Source organism: Sinocyclocheilus rhinocerous, unplaced genomic scaffold (genome assembly GCF_001515625.1).
Source record: "Sinocyclocheilus rhinocerous isolate Xijiao unplaced genomic scaffold, SAMN03320098_v1.1 scaffold585, whole genome shotgun sequence".
Taxonomy (NCBI): Eukaryota; Metazoa; Chordata; class Actinopteri; order Cypriniformes; family Cyprinidae; genus Sinocyclocheilus; species Sinocyclocheilus rhinocerous.
Window position 1 is genome coordinate 1691974 of NW_015630024.1, and position 15388 is coordinate 1707361.

The following is a 15388-nucleotide window of genomic DNA, read 5'->3' on the forward strand; positions in this document are numbered from 1 at the left end:
GTTAGTAAACAATGTTTAACTGGGACATGCACTGAGTAGCGTGTTGTTGTATGCCATATGTTACTGTTTTTTCGTCTCACTGTTGACTGGTGAAAATTTCTGACTGTGAAGTAGTAAAACTTTCCTTTGCCAATGTGAAGCCACTGTGTTTGTGACGTATTAGCTGTAGCTGTAGTGATAAACTGGGAAAAAATAGGTAATATCTATCTTTCGTTTGTCCGTCTGATAGTTTCTTTCTGGTGCAATGTTATATCTTCCACTGGTGAATGGCTTTGCAATGAAACGCAACACCCCTTTTTAATGTTTCGGTTTCAGTTTCCTCTTTACTCTGTTCTGGCAGAAAGGTTGTATATTGCACTACGCGTTTTCTGTGATGCAAACGCTTCTATGGTTCGCTCTCTTTTAAATTATTACCTTAATTTGGGTTTGCTGTTGTATATCTGTGTCGACTGGATTGATTTCTATTCAATTTATTTTTCAGAGAATATCAATAAATAAGAACGTAGTCCGTCCTAAACCTGTTGATCTTACTGGGATTCTATGTTTGCGAGTGTTGAAGCACAAACTTAAGTATACTTCATGTGTACCGATGTACTAAGGCTGTCTAATAAATTGGCTTCCATTACAAATATGCAATCAGTACATTTTTGGGACGTGCTCTGTACATGATTTCCTCTGGACTGCAATAGTCTCCTTTTTTCTTGTATGAACAAAATTACATTGATTTGTATGGTAATGCATGATTTATAACAGGGTTCCAAACCAGTTTGAACACTGAATTGATCAGTTTTTTTAATATTATGCAGATGATTAAATACATATTTAATAATTCCAGACCAGGAAATGGCTGCCTGTTATTTGCAGCTTTTCCATGATCGTGCATAGGAACCCTGTTATATCAAATTAATATTGTTGTGGACTGTTTGATTAGCCACTAACCTTGATCACTGGTTTCTGACTACGTGATATACTAGCTGGCTCTCAACACAGATTTGCAGCTACAGGAAGGTCAAGAGAAGGTCCAGTCCTTTATCTTGAGAAAAATGAATCTTGGTGAAATAGCTGTAAGGAAACATGGCAACATCACACACCTTGTCAAATATTATAGAAACATTTATAGTAGTAAATATAGTATAAAAGTACAGCTCAATAAATACAAAACACATGACAGAAACATTATAATTCATTAAATTTGCCTAACTAGGTGATGCCCAAAATAATCAATATTGCATAACCTATAAAAACTTACACTAATAACTATTCCGTTTTTGTTTCCACAAAGTGAAATGCATGCTGGTCTTTTCACACTGACCTCAATGCTGCTACAGACTCTTCTAGGACTCTATATACTCCACTCAATCAAATTGCTTTTTTTGACTGTGGGGTAGAAAACCATGTCACACATGCCTTTACATTAAAAAGGTTATGCCGTTTGGAAATTCTAGGTAAACAAATACAGCACAAAAGTATGGTAATATAAATAAAAACTCTAGAGTAGCACTATACCCATTTTCTCCCTATTAGAAAAAAATAATCTGTCACTTACAGATTAATAAACAAAACCGGTTCACCATCACACTGTGAAAGTACACATAAATCTGCTACATTATTTGGATTTTCCAGAAAAAGGTGTACTACAGTGGACCCAAAAGTATTTGGACATTTAAACCACACTTAAACATGCATTAATGTCTTGGCATTATGTAACAAAAAACAGACAACTGACTCTCCAAAACAAATGCTTTTAGTGGATATATGAAGTCCTCGAATTCACACAGGTGCCCTAGCATAGTGTATTTCATCACAGCTATAAACATGTTCTAAAGTAAACTCCATTTTGAACAGTATATTTATGTTTTTTTAAACCTAAAAAACATTTTACCTACAATGTTAAAAATATATATATATATTTCTCGCTTTATAATGCAATTCCATGCATACATCTTTAAGTGTGGCCTAAGATTGGCCTAATATTTTTAGGGGTCACTGAATGTACAAACGTGGAATGTTTAAGCTGCCATAATGCAGCTATCAGCTCTAACAGTAGCTACAGCACACCTGAGACATCTCACATTTTCCACTGCAGAGTTGCATGTCTGCATCAGTCACACCACTACGAGAAAAACAATTGTTTTTGTAAACTAATAAAAATGAATAAATGTCGCTTTGGATAAAAGCGTCTGCTAAATGAACAGATGTAAACGCTGATGTCAGTAGGTGCAGGATGAGGTGAGGAAGCTACTGCTGTGCAGTCCTGAGGCCAGAGAGTGAGCCATGCGATGCGAGACCTCTCTCATGTTTTTAGCTGCGGTGATGGCATGGGTCAGAGAGCTGTCTAGAGTGTGCTGCTGATGGTCCAAAGAGACCGATCGTCTGCGATGACCTCTGACCCCTGGCCTCTCATCTCTGACGGGACTGACTGAGATGTTAAAGGGTTGTGAGTAGGCCTGTGACGTCACAGGACCGGAGAAGTAACTGTGGGAAAAGGACACAGAATGCTCAGTCTGATGTGGACAGTGACACCAGAGGAGTTAGTTGTATGTTACTTAAAACTAATTGTTAAAAAAAATTGTTCAATCAGTTTAAATTAAAGAAATATACAATAATTATATAAATAGTATTATGTAATATAAATATTATATAAATATATAATATTTATACTACCGTTCAAAAGATCAGGGTAAGATTTTTTTTTTTTAAGAAATTAACTTTTATTCAGCAAGACAGTATAGTGATAGAAAAAAAAATTACAAAAATTTTTATTGGCTTGTAATGCACCACACAATGGGCAATGGCTGCAGGAAGGCTGTGAGAGATGTGGAGAGCTCCAACTCCTCACTGGACCTTTAATTAATAGTGTAAAGTCAGGAGGATAATTTATAAAATGTAAGCTCAGTAAATTTTAAACCCAATTATCATGATGGAGGTAAGATGCTTACGTGTCAAGGAACCAGTGCGGTCTGACATGCAATGTGGGCAGGCAGGTTCTGGTCCTCGGCTTGATTCGGTTCCATCTCTATTGTCGGATCTGCCTGCTGATGTTTAATTAAAATGACCACAATGTGTTCATGATCATCATATGAAAACTGGTCATTTATGTTGAATTATGAGGTCTTTTCTTACATGTACTGTCCTCTTTGTGACGTCCAAATCCTCTGGTTTGTCCTCTTCCTCGTGATGTCATAGGGGACATCAGGACATGTCTTAAAGTTGATGGTCGTGGCTCAGATTGGACAAGCTCCGAATTAGTCGCTAGAGGGTTAATAAGACACATGGTGAAAAAGTAATTACAGATTCAAACAACCAATATTGCATATAAGTGTGATTTAGGACCGTTAAGAAAATCTGTTTGCCTCGTTATGTATTCTACTGTAACTTCGAAAGATTAACATGGAGCTAAACGTACTTGGATCAGTTTGAGGCCGATGTCGAGGTAAAGATGCGGATCTTGGCGAGTTTCCTCTCTCTTGTTCTCCATTCCTCCCTCTCTCTTTCTGCTGCCTTCTCCTGTCTGAAGACCTAATAAATAAGGAACATAATAAAATCACTTTTATGAATTAAAAGTTTTAGGTAACACACATCATTTTGGACAGTCTAAGATCATAGATTTCCGGTACCTTGTGGTCTGTGGGGAAGCCTGATCCCTGGTATCTTCTATGGCAGAAGTGGGCGCTCTGACAGGACTGGTAGGTTTGGAGAGTCTCAGATTTCCCTCTAGTCTCTCTTTCAGTTGGTTCACTTCTTGCTGTAGAGATCGAAGAGCCTCTCTGAAACACATAAACAGCATATAAAAGGCATTTTTTGGAATCTGAAGAAAGAAAATGGATGTAATTAAAATCAGATTTTTTTAAAATGTCTATCTGGAAGTCAGTTCTGGCTTTTTCATGCGATTAGTTGTTTATACATGAGGTGTTGCAACAAAGGAAAAACAACAGGGTATTTTAAGTGTGGGTTTATGGGTACACTACAATTTTTTTTTAAACACTGAATTGATCAAGTGACAGTAAAGATATTTTATAATAGATAATGTTATAAAATTTATTTTTTAAATACATGCCGTTTTTGAACTTTCTGTAAGTCAAAGAATCCTGAAAAAAGTATATCACGTTTCCACCAAAATATTAATCTGCTCTACTGTTCTCAACATTAATAATAATCAGAAATGTTTCTTAAGCACCAAAATAGGCTTTTTAGAATGATTTCAGAAAGATCATGTGACACAGAAGACTGGAGTAAAGGCTGGAAAAAAATTCAGATTTGTCAACACAGAAATAAATGACATTTTTAATTTATTTAAAAATGGAATAATTTTGAGCGTAAAAAACACAGAGCGAGCTAGCAACTTAGCAAGCCGAGTCCTCTTCAAAAGTCCCAAGTCATGTTTTGCTTCTCTGTTAGAGTTAAGATCAAAACAGGGTTTAGAAATAACCATTCCAGTGTGGACCAAAAAGAGCGTTACAGGCACTGCTAGAAGTGGTGGGTGTGTGGATGTGGGTAGGTGAATATTTTAATCATCAAATACACACAGAGGGTTACGGTTTTATTAATAGCTAATGGTGATTAATGCTGGTCTCTTGATGCGGAGCTGAATACATACCAGTGCACTCTTCAGCTAGTCTATTTGACAGACAAACTCCTGCTGAATCACAGAAAGGAAAGAATGAAAAATAAATCTAATTATCCAGATGGAACTCTGGCTGCCGTGAAGTGAAAAATGATTTCATAGAGACCACTTAATACCACTGGAGTTTTTCCCAGAACTCCTTTACAGTAAAGCCCTGGCTCAAAAGAGCAGCCATAAATCTCTGCTTGTTTGTGCTGCAGTGGCCATGTCAGACTTTTGGAAACTCACTGCTGATTTGTTAGCTGAACAGAACTTTGGGCTTCCAGGTGGTCACCGTGGTGATAAGGCACATGGAGGGAAGGGCTTCTGTGAGAGCGGAGTTGCTGATTGGCTGGTTGTGGGTACTGGCCATCCTGTGATTTCTCATCCCCTGATAAGAAACGGACTGAGGAAAGAAGAGTATAAGCAGGATGCAGAGAGAGAAAAAGGATGACAAGAGAAATTCAGGACCAGTATTAATGATGGGTTTAAACATCAGCATTATTCAAGACAAGATATTTTTATGGTTGGTTGGTGTTTTATTGCCATGCCAGCTTCCTTGGCTATTTCTATGGCAAGTAGCCATAAATACCATGAAATATTATGAAAGAGCAAAAAAAAAAAAAAAAATGCTCTAAATGATTCAGGGTTGAATTTTCAAAAGCGTTTCATTTTGTTATGTATATATATAGATACTAAATGTATATATATATAGACAATAGGACGCAAGTTAACATTAACTTAAATCTGGATTAATTAAAAAGAAAACAATTATTAACTAATGTTGATATATTTCCAATTTTATGTATTATTTTTATTATTCATTTTATTTATTATTTTAGGTTAATGTTATTTTATATACTATTGTTGATTGTTCATTTAGATTAAAAATAAATTATGTTAATTTATCAAGCCTGAAATGTTTAATTGTTTTAGTATTGTATATTAAGAAATTAACATTAGGTTAATAAATGCTGTAAAGCATGTGATATTATTATTTAGTTAGTTCAAGATACTCATGATTGCATTGCCTACTGATTACAAATTGAATCTTATTGTAAGGTCTTACCAGTTATTATATTATTATTGTGTCTTCTGTATACAATTTTTTTTACATGCTTTTTGTGTGAAATGTCAAACCTACACCCACCCTGATCACTCCCATGCTCTGATTGGCTGGTCAGGCTGCTCGGCCAGGGCAGGAGGGTGCTATTGGGCCAATGAATGGGGGATAATGAGGGAGTAAGGCTGGAAGAAGAACACATTTCCTCCCCTCTTCTTCTCCTAACAGGACCCGTGCATCCTTCAGACTTGGTGAGGTGTTCTCCTTGGGTATTTGGAGAGGGTTGTGATTGAGAGGGGGAGACGGCAAAAGGCTGTCTAGCAGGAGGAGCAGACTCTGGTCTTTCTGTGTTCGTACGCGGGCCAGACGGCCCGATGGAACTGGAGAAGACATCAAAAAGAGGAGAATATAAAGGTGTATAAATTCCCTAAGACAGCAAAGACAAACAGATTTTTATATTTTCTGAAAAATTTATGGTTTTTGTTGATCTTGTCTCCCATTTTATCATCAGGTGGAAAATTGTAAGTTTCATACATAAAGCACATCCCTCCTCAATGAGCCGTAAGATTTGAGGTATCAGGCACAAATAGTGCAGGATGAGTCCCTAACCATAAGTATGAGCAGAAGCACCTCTAGCACATTATATTTCAGTGGTTTCTTATTTAAAGGGGTCATATGATGCGATTTCAAGTTTTCCTTTCTCTTTGGAGTGCTGATCAAATTCAAAGTGCTTTATAAAGTGAAGGTGCGTCATACCTCGCCACTGCCCTCTGCTGGAGAGGACTGTGTACTGCAGGAGTGAGCTGACTCTCAGAGCCCATAAAGCCACTGTCTGTCTCTGGAGACTTAACCCAATCCTACAGTGTTAAAAATACAAGTAAGAACTCTACTAAAATAATATTAAAAGTATTATTCATGCACATAAAGAAATAATCCTTTAGATATGATATATAGTGTTGTTCATCACAAATAAAGCAGTCACTGACCAGAGGGGATGCTCTGACAGTCTTAGCCTTTGCTTTTAAACCCATAGTTCTGGGTTCTGTGCTCTCTGCCAGGCTGGTCAGGCTACTGCTTTGAGTTTTCCTGTTTCCTGCTGTTTTCCTTTCCCTGCCCGGTTGCCCTGGCAACACCGAGGAGTGGCAAAGAGCCTCTAGGTGAGTTTCCATAGAGTCACACACCTGTGACCTGACAGATGGGCCGGAGGGAGGGACACAATCTGCTGCTGCGTGCCTAAAGAAAGAGAGAATGGAGAGATGAATGAGAGCGCAAACAGCCAGGTGTTGATAATGGTGGAGTGGACTGAACTGCTGGCACCCTCAATTACCTTATTAAACCTGATAACAACATATAGCTGATGTTTAGATCACAAACACAGAAATATCATTATGATGTCTGTGACAACTAACTTTCTATCACAGAATTAGAATAAGCTGGTAGAATGTTAATACGAAGAGGAGTTTCTAAACAGTGTTATAAACTAAAACTGGTGCGTTCACTGAAATAAAATAATAATAATAAAATAAATGTCAACTAAAACAAAATAGAAAAAAATATTTTGCTTTATTTCAGTTAGTTGCCAAAGGAACATTTATACATTTAGTTTAGTTTAAGATGGTCCTAAAATTACTTGAAACTGAAAATAACTACTCTAAACCTGAAATAAAAAAATTAAAAAAAACACTGAATAAAAAATGTGATAATAAAATAAATAAGAAAACAAAATATATAACTTATTTTATGAATAAAAATTGTTAATACTAAAATAAAAATAAAATAAAATAAATGGAAATAAATACTACAATACTATATTAACAATAATAAAATAACACTGTTTCAAAATGGGCAGGGCTTATCAGCCAAGATGTTGTCTCTAGTAAGGTACAATCATTCTTATCTATGATAAGTGTCATTTCTCTCAAGGTTTGTTAGTATGGCCCAATCACAGTGATGATTAAATAATGAAATTGTTCACAGATTACTGGAGAAGATCAGGCACTCACAAACATTATTCCTCTCTTCTCTGACATATTGCTAACATACCTAATGTTCACTCATCCTATTCTTTACTGCCTTAAGTTGCCAACCATTCACTAAACTAAACATTTGTAAAGCTGATGTAAAATAGGCTCATGACTCACTGCTGAGCAGATGTCATCGTCTTTTTCTCATTAAAAATCCTGTGTTGTTGTCTGTCCGTTATACTTGTATTCCCAAGAGAAGCAGAGTCTCCAAAATCCAGCAAGTCATGGCTCTTTAAAGTCACAGCTGGGTCCAGCATCCCAGGCAGCTCTTTAAAACTCTGATAGCTGGGTATAAAAACAACAAGAGACTGAGCTTGACATGTAAAGCTGTTTGTTCTTACATATGCTGGTCAATGGTCACTCACCAGTCCATGAGCTTACTGAAGTCTCTCTCCACTCGCTGGTGTTTGACATGGAGGGGATGAAGAATAAATGGGAGGATCTCTTCTTCCTCCTCTCTGTCTGCATCACTCTCTCCGCTAACTGAACTAACCTCCACACCAACACAAGCCTCAGGATGGACAGCAGACAGTGGGCTCTGAGAAAGAGGGAAGGGAGAAATCAGTACACTTCTGTTCTTTAGATCTGTGAGGTCAAAGGTTAGTGAGGTGTGGAGGTTAAGTCTGAGGACCTCAGGCAGCGGTTCGGTCTCCAGCATGGACACACAGAGCACATCTGAAGGAGGCAGAGGGTTTAAAGTAGGTTCAGAAATGGGTTTGTTCTGTTCTGCTTGCTCCAGCCACTCCTTCAGCTCCTCCAATCGCATCCCTGACCTGAAGATCTGACCTTCTAGGTCCCTGTGTCACACACAAACACACAGTATGAATAGAAGTACTACAAACCAGCAGCACAGGAAGTGCACAGGAAACACAGCTTTGTCAATATTTGCATCAGCAACAAAATACAACAATCTTGTGACATTATAAATGTCTTTGTCACTTAAAAGTATTAATTTCAAATAATTTTGGAATGGTAGTGTATTTATACATGCACATAAAAAGAGTCTACCTGTCCGGGTCAAAGGTGACATGCCTGCCTTTTCGCTGCTGCTGCATCTGATACTGGGCTCGTGCATCTAGGTATGCATGTTCAAGAGACTCCTGCCCCTGTGCCAGTGTGGAGAGACCCTGTAGATGAGTCAGTTCAGAGTCAGTCTGACTTCATGTCTTTAAAAAAAAATCAAATTTTTTGAAAAGCATCAGCGTACCTTTATCTGTTCACAGGGCTTGAGCTTCCCATTCTTTAGAAGTGCCTCAAAAGCATCAACCTGAAAAAACAAAGAAAAAAAAGATTTAGGGTTCAAAGCACTGCTGTTAAAATAAAATGCCTGTTAATATGAATTTTGACATAATGACGGTCATCGATTAAAGTTAAAACTGCTTATTTTAAAGTACCTGTAGCTGAAATCTTTGAGTTTGTTTGGTCAGAGTCTCTGTTAGGTGGTTTGCAGTGAGAGATCCAGACCTCCTCAAGCTGACCGAGTTCACAGAGGAAGGACGAGTTGGTGTTTTTCTGCAGTTTTCTACGATGTGAATAAAGCAATTTTGAGATGATTTAACAAAATTGTTCAGTTTGACTGCAAAGTCATTTAGAAGAGATTATAAGACAGTTATGAAATTAAATTTTTATTTAAAATTTGATGCAAGGCATCAAATTCAAGCATAAATGTGGTTTTGACGCTTTTTAATATGATGTCACAGACTGCCTGTAGACGTCTCTTCCTTATAGTATTCCCTCTAACTCTAGCACACTCTATTCTTTAAAAAAACTTGTCCCTTTTATACTTGCACTCTATTCATTTACTAACTGCTTGTTTTCTTCAAAAAAAACAAAAAAAAACTAACTCTAGCTTCTCTAATCTTTTTGTATTCTATCTATTTGTTTTAATTTATTATATAATACAAAAAAACCTTGCTACGTGTACTGCGTTAAGCTAACTGAAACTTGTTATAGCACTTGCATATAATTGCTCTTTTGTTGATTTCGATTGCTTCCATTATCCTCATTTGTAAGTCGCTTTGGATAAAAGCGTCTGCTAAATGACAATGTAAATGTAAAATAATATCACAAAATACACATGAATAAACATCAGAAGATATGTTGAAAGAAAAAGTACAACTTAGTGAAATGTATCATGCCTTGCAATCGCTCAATCAGTGTTTCAATTGTGGAAAGACGTCAATAAAACCTCAGAAAACCAATTCAAAGTCCACAGGTTGCAAAAATAACACAAATATATATTCCAGTGTATATGTTGAATTACTACAAAAAAGAAATCAGCCAAAAATAAAAATCTGCTGTGTTTTGAACTATTTACAGAATATATGTTTGAGTATGATAACACATCTGTTTGAGTATGATAATTGTGTGATTTTTAAATACACAATACAAGCACACAGTTTTAAAGTGTCAGTGTGATGTACCTGAGTGATCCCTCTGCTGGATCAGGTGAGCAGAGCCTGTGCCGAACTCTGCCCTCTGCGCTTGAGGAAAACTGAGCGTTATGACCTTTGACGCTTCCTGAATAACACCTGACAGGATAGCTGTACTGGGTTTTGGGGGTTCAGAACAGAGACCAACCTGAAAACACACAGCACATACACAACAATTATGAGTTGATGGTTAAAGGGCCAAAAAATGACAAAGAAATCAGCAACCATCTGTCTGAAAAATCTACTTTGCCAACAATCTACAGGCCCATTACTATGCATAATGTCTTGTAATGCTAGAAAATCAATAAGAGTCTTGTGTGAACACATTCAAGTCAACCCTGTGCTCTATATAAAATCTATTTAAATGCATGTTTACATGGTAGACTGTACCTTTAGGACTAAAAAGGTTAAATGTGGAAAAAAAGTATGTTTATCTTATAATTGGTAACATCTGATTTTAAGTATCACAAACAATTTCTGTTTCCCAATATATAGTGCGAAGAACATAAGGACTGTGTCACCATGCATCTATTGTGTTGATGCTGAGACCATCAGAGAAATACAGCCCTGTTTTGCCCGCCCATGTGACAGACCCTCAGATTTGCTGCAGACTAGTGACTTGAACCACAAAGGAGCACAAAGGAGACTCATGTACAATAAAGGGCTCATAAAACAGGCCATTTAATGGTGTTTTCCACTGCTGGACTTACCGATAAGACAATGGATAGAGAAACGCACTGAAAACACAATGTCAATAGGCTGATATCCATGCACTTCACCACCCACCCACACACCCACACACACCCACACACACTCGTGACTTAAATGGGTTTTGTGTGCTGAAATCTAATGGAGGTCGAATGACCGTCCCCTCTTGATAAGTCTCTGAGACACTAAATCATACTGAACACAACCTCAACATGACCTCTGAGTCTTTTGAATAAAATCACCCATTTTCAAACACAATCAATATAATTACAGGATCAATACTAGAAGCAGATCATCAGATCTCAATTAGCAGTTTTACCAGCCTATGCTTACAATTTTCACATGGGGTACGCAAAATAAATAAATGTTTTATTTATTCTTACATTTTTATTTTTCCAAAATCTGCTGTACTTAATATATATGATGATGATAATATTGTCATTTATGAGAAGTGTTTGACTCGTTGACCACTACCCTACATAAAATAAATGCTATATATTTCTGTCTGAATTTCAAGTGATTGCAAAGGCCATTTCCATTTCTAGAGTTTTATCATTTATCACCCACACCTATTCCCACATAAATAAGAAACTACAACTAAGTAGTTCAATAAGGGATTAAAGTGAATGAACCCTGTTTATCTCAAGCTGTTGTGTCTGTTAAAGCAGAGGCAGATGGCCAGGGCATGTGGGGGAAGAACTTAATGAGCATTAGAGAAAATGCAGCTGGAGATGTAAAACCGAACAGAGAAATAGCCTAAAATTAGCTACATTAACTAATTACCAATGTTGCTCTGAAAATGTATGCACCGTTAGTAATTTTGCACTGTGTAACGCTGACTTCTTATGTAACAGCGAAGGTAGACATGACATCACATCCTTTTTTAATCCTGTTGATGGCTCAGGCCCCGAATTGTTTCAGGTCACTTTGTCATTTGACACAGTTCTGTTTACTAACTGTTTTCTACACTGAAGCAATGTATGACCTTCTCAGACAAATAAACAGAGCTCATTTCATCAAAATAAATGATAATGCCAATTAGGCTGTGAATCAATATAAATATTTAATCAGTTTAAATATATAATTCTCTGTTTTTTTTCATAGATAATGTGCTGCATTCAATTCCATTTAAAGGAAATTATTGAAAAAAAAATGCGGAATTACTGTATTTTAGCAACAATTTGTGCATTAACTGTGTAAAAAAACATTTGTGTTCATAAACTAGTATGCAAATAATATAATGATTTGTACAAGTAATGCTTTTGTATGTACACTGCTTATTGTCTCAGTTTGTTTGCTAGTGTTTCTCTAAAACGCTTTGTCATCTGAGGTAAGCCCTTTCTGCAGGCCTTTCATTGGAGGAAAAACATTACAATCAGAGTTTGAGAATGAGCTTGTGCTTGAATACGGTGGCGCTGCTAAACTGAGGGCTGTGATTATGGCGGTCACAAAAGAGATTCTGCATTTATAGTGTGTTGACTCAGCCTGAGGAGTCTAAAAATAGCTCTCGCCGACATCAGACCACACGCAGAAATGAGACAGGCCTGCTGATACGAGGGAGAGTATGGCACTGAATTCACGTCAACCTTCAGATGAAGGGAAAAAAGCATAAAACCATAAACACAGTCTGTGAAGCCAACCTTTGCTTCAAGGCGAAGTCGATCGATAGTATTTTCAGCTTCTGCGTACTTGGTAAGCAGCCTGTTATAGTCCTCCTGTGAGAAAAAGAGAGAGAGAGGAAAAAATAAAAGACATAGATAAAGAAACATAACAGATGGCTTTATCTTTTAGCCTCTTGGATAAATCAGCATCATTTTGAGTGTCAATGTTTGTAATGCTACACTCCCTATATTAAAATAAATAAATAAAATTTGTCAAAACATAGTGCACACTGCAAAGGGAAACTGTATCCCACAATGCAATTCAATTTAAACTTCCCTCTTTAATTCCCTCTCGAATATCAACCAGCCTTTTAACATCTCATACTACTTTTGCAAATATGTAAAATATGTAGAATATTACTGTTTAAAATGTTTATTGTTGCATAATGTATATGGTTTGATTTGCTTTCACAGTATACACTGTTCAAAAGTTTGGGGTTAGTATATATATTTTTTTAAATTACGAAACTAATATTTAATATTTAAAGGGGTCATATGATGCGATTTAAATTTTTCCTTTCTCTTTGGAGTGTTACAAGCTCTTGGTGTATAAAGAAGATCTGTAAAGTTGCAAAGACTAAAGTCTCAAATCCAAAGAGATATTCTTTATAAAAGTTAAGACTCGTCCACGCCCTCCTAAAACGGCTCGTTCTAACACGCCCCCACATACCTACATCACTATTGGTTTTGTTTACGCGTTTACATGCAACACAACGCATAAAAAGACAGTATAAGTCATTATAATCCGTAATTATGTTCCCAATGGATGCAACAAATGCCTCGTTTTAATTATAGTGCTCCGGCCGGACAGGGCATCACAATATTTTCACAATATTTTAAGGGGCGTAACATTTCCGTCACACACTTGAGGTATTCGGCCACCCCTTTAAGAAATATTAATATTTTTTATTCAGCAAAGATGCATTAAATTGATCAAAATTGACAGTAAAGTAATTTATCATGTTACAAATGATTTCTATTTCAAATAAATTCTGTTCTTTTGAACTCTCCATTCAAAGAATCCTGAAAAAATAATAACAGTTTCCACAAACATATTAAGCAAAAGCAAAGCATTTTAGAATGATTTCTGAAGAATCATGTGACACTGAGGACTGGAGCAACGGCTTCTGAAAATTCAACTTTTATATCACAGAAATAAATGACATGACAAAATTATTTCACAATGTGTTTTTTGTATTTTATGTGAGCATAAGAGACATAAAAAACATTTTTTTAAAAATCTTATCGACTGTATACTATGCAGTAAATAGTATACTAGTATTTCACTTTAAACAGCATGTTCATGATTTACTCCTTATATACCTGCAGCTGCTGCATCAGTGTGCTGGCCTGCTGGGGGCAGCGGAACTCCTCTGGTACTGTGCTGTGCAGATGCTTGTGGGCCCCACTGATGGAGGGGCTTCCTGGAGACCTATCAGAGCTGCTCAAAAGGACCTCTCTCACAATCTCAGCAGGGGACTTGAACACTACAGGAAGATCCGGGTGTGAAGTTCTATCATCAGGAGGTTGACGGCTTTTAGGAGGTTTGTATCCACTCTTTTTCGGGAAGCGTACCCTCGGCTCCACTTTGGAGAAATCAGGTAAAGGGTGACTCAGCTGTCCTTTCCTAAGAATACATATACATCAATAATCAGTTAAAAAATAATGCTAAATTGGACTAAGTATGGACTACTCACATTCTATGTTTAAGTAAATACTCAGTATGGACTAATCACATTCTAAGTTTACTGTATTTTATATAAATATATAATATTTCATATGTACATGTATTTTTTGAGACCATTTTTTATATTATTTTTTATATTAATAAAAATTAAATCAAATCAATCTGAGCAGCTGAGTCCTTACCCATCTTCAAGAAACGACTAAAAACACATCTGTTCCACCTTTATTTGACCCTCTAACTCTAACACTTTCTATTCTATCATAATTCTACTTTATCTATATTTATCTATTATTTACAGAGAGATTTATATATTGTATATTGATAAGTAAAAACTTATTTTAATTAGGGGTGAACTCATTAACAAATCATGGGTCACATTAATCAAATAATGAATTTGTGTCTATTTTTCAACTCACCTGACGTCATCTGGATCAGTGTGAGAGGTTTTGGAGGTTCTGTGGTTCTTTATTGCTGAAGACCGGTGAGGTGTAGGAGGTGGCGAACGCTCTGAGGGGGAGACGCTTGCTTTAGAAATGCACTGCGCTGGAATGGAAACCTGATCGTCACAGGAAGCTGGGTTTGTTTTTCTGGGAGAGGGCGTTGGAGGCTGCAGATTGTGGTTAGGACAGTGTAACCCTACTTTTTGTCCACTCGTACCATCTTGGTGTGTTTTTCCAAGTCTGATTTTTATTACAGGGCTTCTGGCTGAAGTTTGAGGTGTAACCTTGTGTTTAATCTCCTCCCCTTTTGATCTAACTGTGTGGTATGTTTTAGGGGTTCTAAGAGACGACTCTGCCCTAATGTCTGCCTCTGGAAAAGTCTCAGCTTCAATTCCACAGTTATTCATCAGTTCCTCTGAGGACAAATGGGGAAAACTGATGAGATTAGAAGTGTTTTGTGAGATACGATGTGAGACTGGCAGAAATTGTCCATTGGTTTCCTCAAGTTCCTCAGAATCACTTTGCTCAGAATGCTCTGGGATTCCTGAAATTAGAATATTTTCAGAGATTTCACTGTAATCACAGCTCTTCACCCTTTTAAACATAGATGCCATCTCTTCTGTGACAGGAAATGTTTGATCCATGAATCTCTGAGCATCTTCACAGGTTTCTTTCTCTTCTGTTTCCGCATCAGTCATGTCTAGCACTGTCTCTCTCTGCGGGAAAGAGTTTAATTTGTGACTGTGGATTGTTGGGCTCCCTGTACTGTC

The 15388-nt window shown here is 36.9% G+C and overlaps 1 protein-coding gene across 1 annotated transcript; it reads right to left on the minus strand.

Moving 5' to 3' along the window:
* Nucleotides 1-2210: 2210 nt before the first annotated feature.
* Nucleotides 2211-15388, minus strand: LOC107739734 (AT-hook-containing transcription factor-like). The gene is made up of 20 exons (XM_016551936.1): nucleotides 14595-15388; nucleotides 13815-14118; nucleotides 12471-12545; nucleotides 10114-10270; nucleotides 9085-9212; nucleotides 8898-8957; nucleotides 8699-8817; nucleotides 8322-8487; nucleotides 8056-8228; nucleotides 7808-7975; nucleotides 6653-6899; nucleotides 6423-6523; nucleotides 5754-6046; nucleotides 4853-5009; nucleotides 3618-3767; nucleotides 3407-3519; nucleotides 3124-3252; nucleotides 2940-3032; nucleotides 2752-2844; nucleotides 2211-2419 (listed from the first exon to the last, which is right to left on the minus strand). The coding sequence occupies exons 1-20, from the start codon at nucleotides 15314-15316 to the stop codon at nucleotides 2211-2213; spliced, it is 3657 nt and encodes a 1218-aa protein (XP_016407422.1). The 5' UTR covers nucleotides 15317-15388.

Coding starts and splice junctions, on each gene's coding strand:
- LOC107739734 (XM_016551936.1), bottom strand. CDS start 15,316: ATGACTGATGCGGAAACAGAAGAGAAAGAAACCTGTGAAGATGCTCAG. Junction 10,271..12,470: donor GACTTCGCCTTGAAGCAAAG/GTTGGCTTCACA, acceptor GTGTGTTTTCAG/GTTGGTCTCTGTTCTGAACC. Junction 5,010..5,753: donor AGAGCATGGGAGTGATCAGG/GTGGGTGTAGGT, acceptor TTCTTTCCTCAG/TCCGTTTCTTATCAGGGGAT.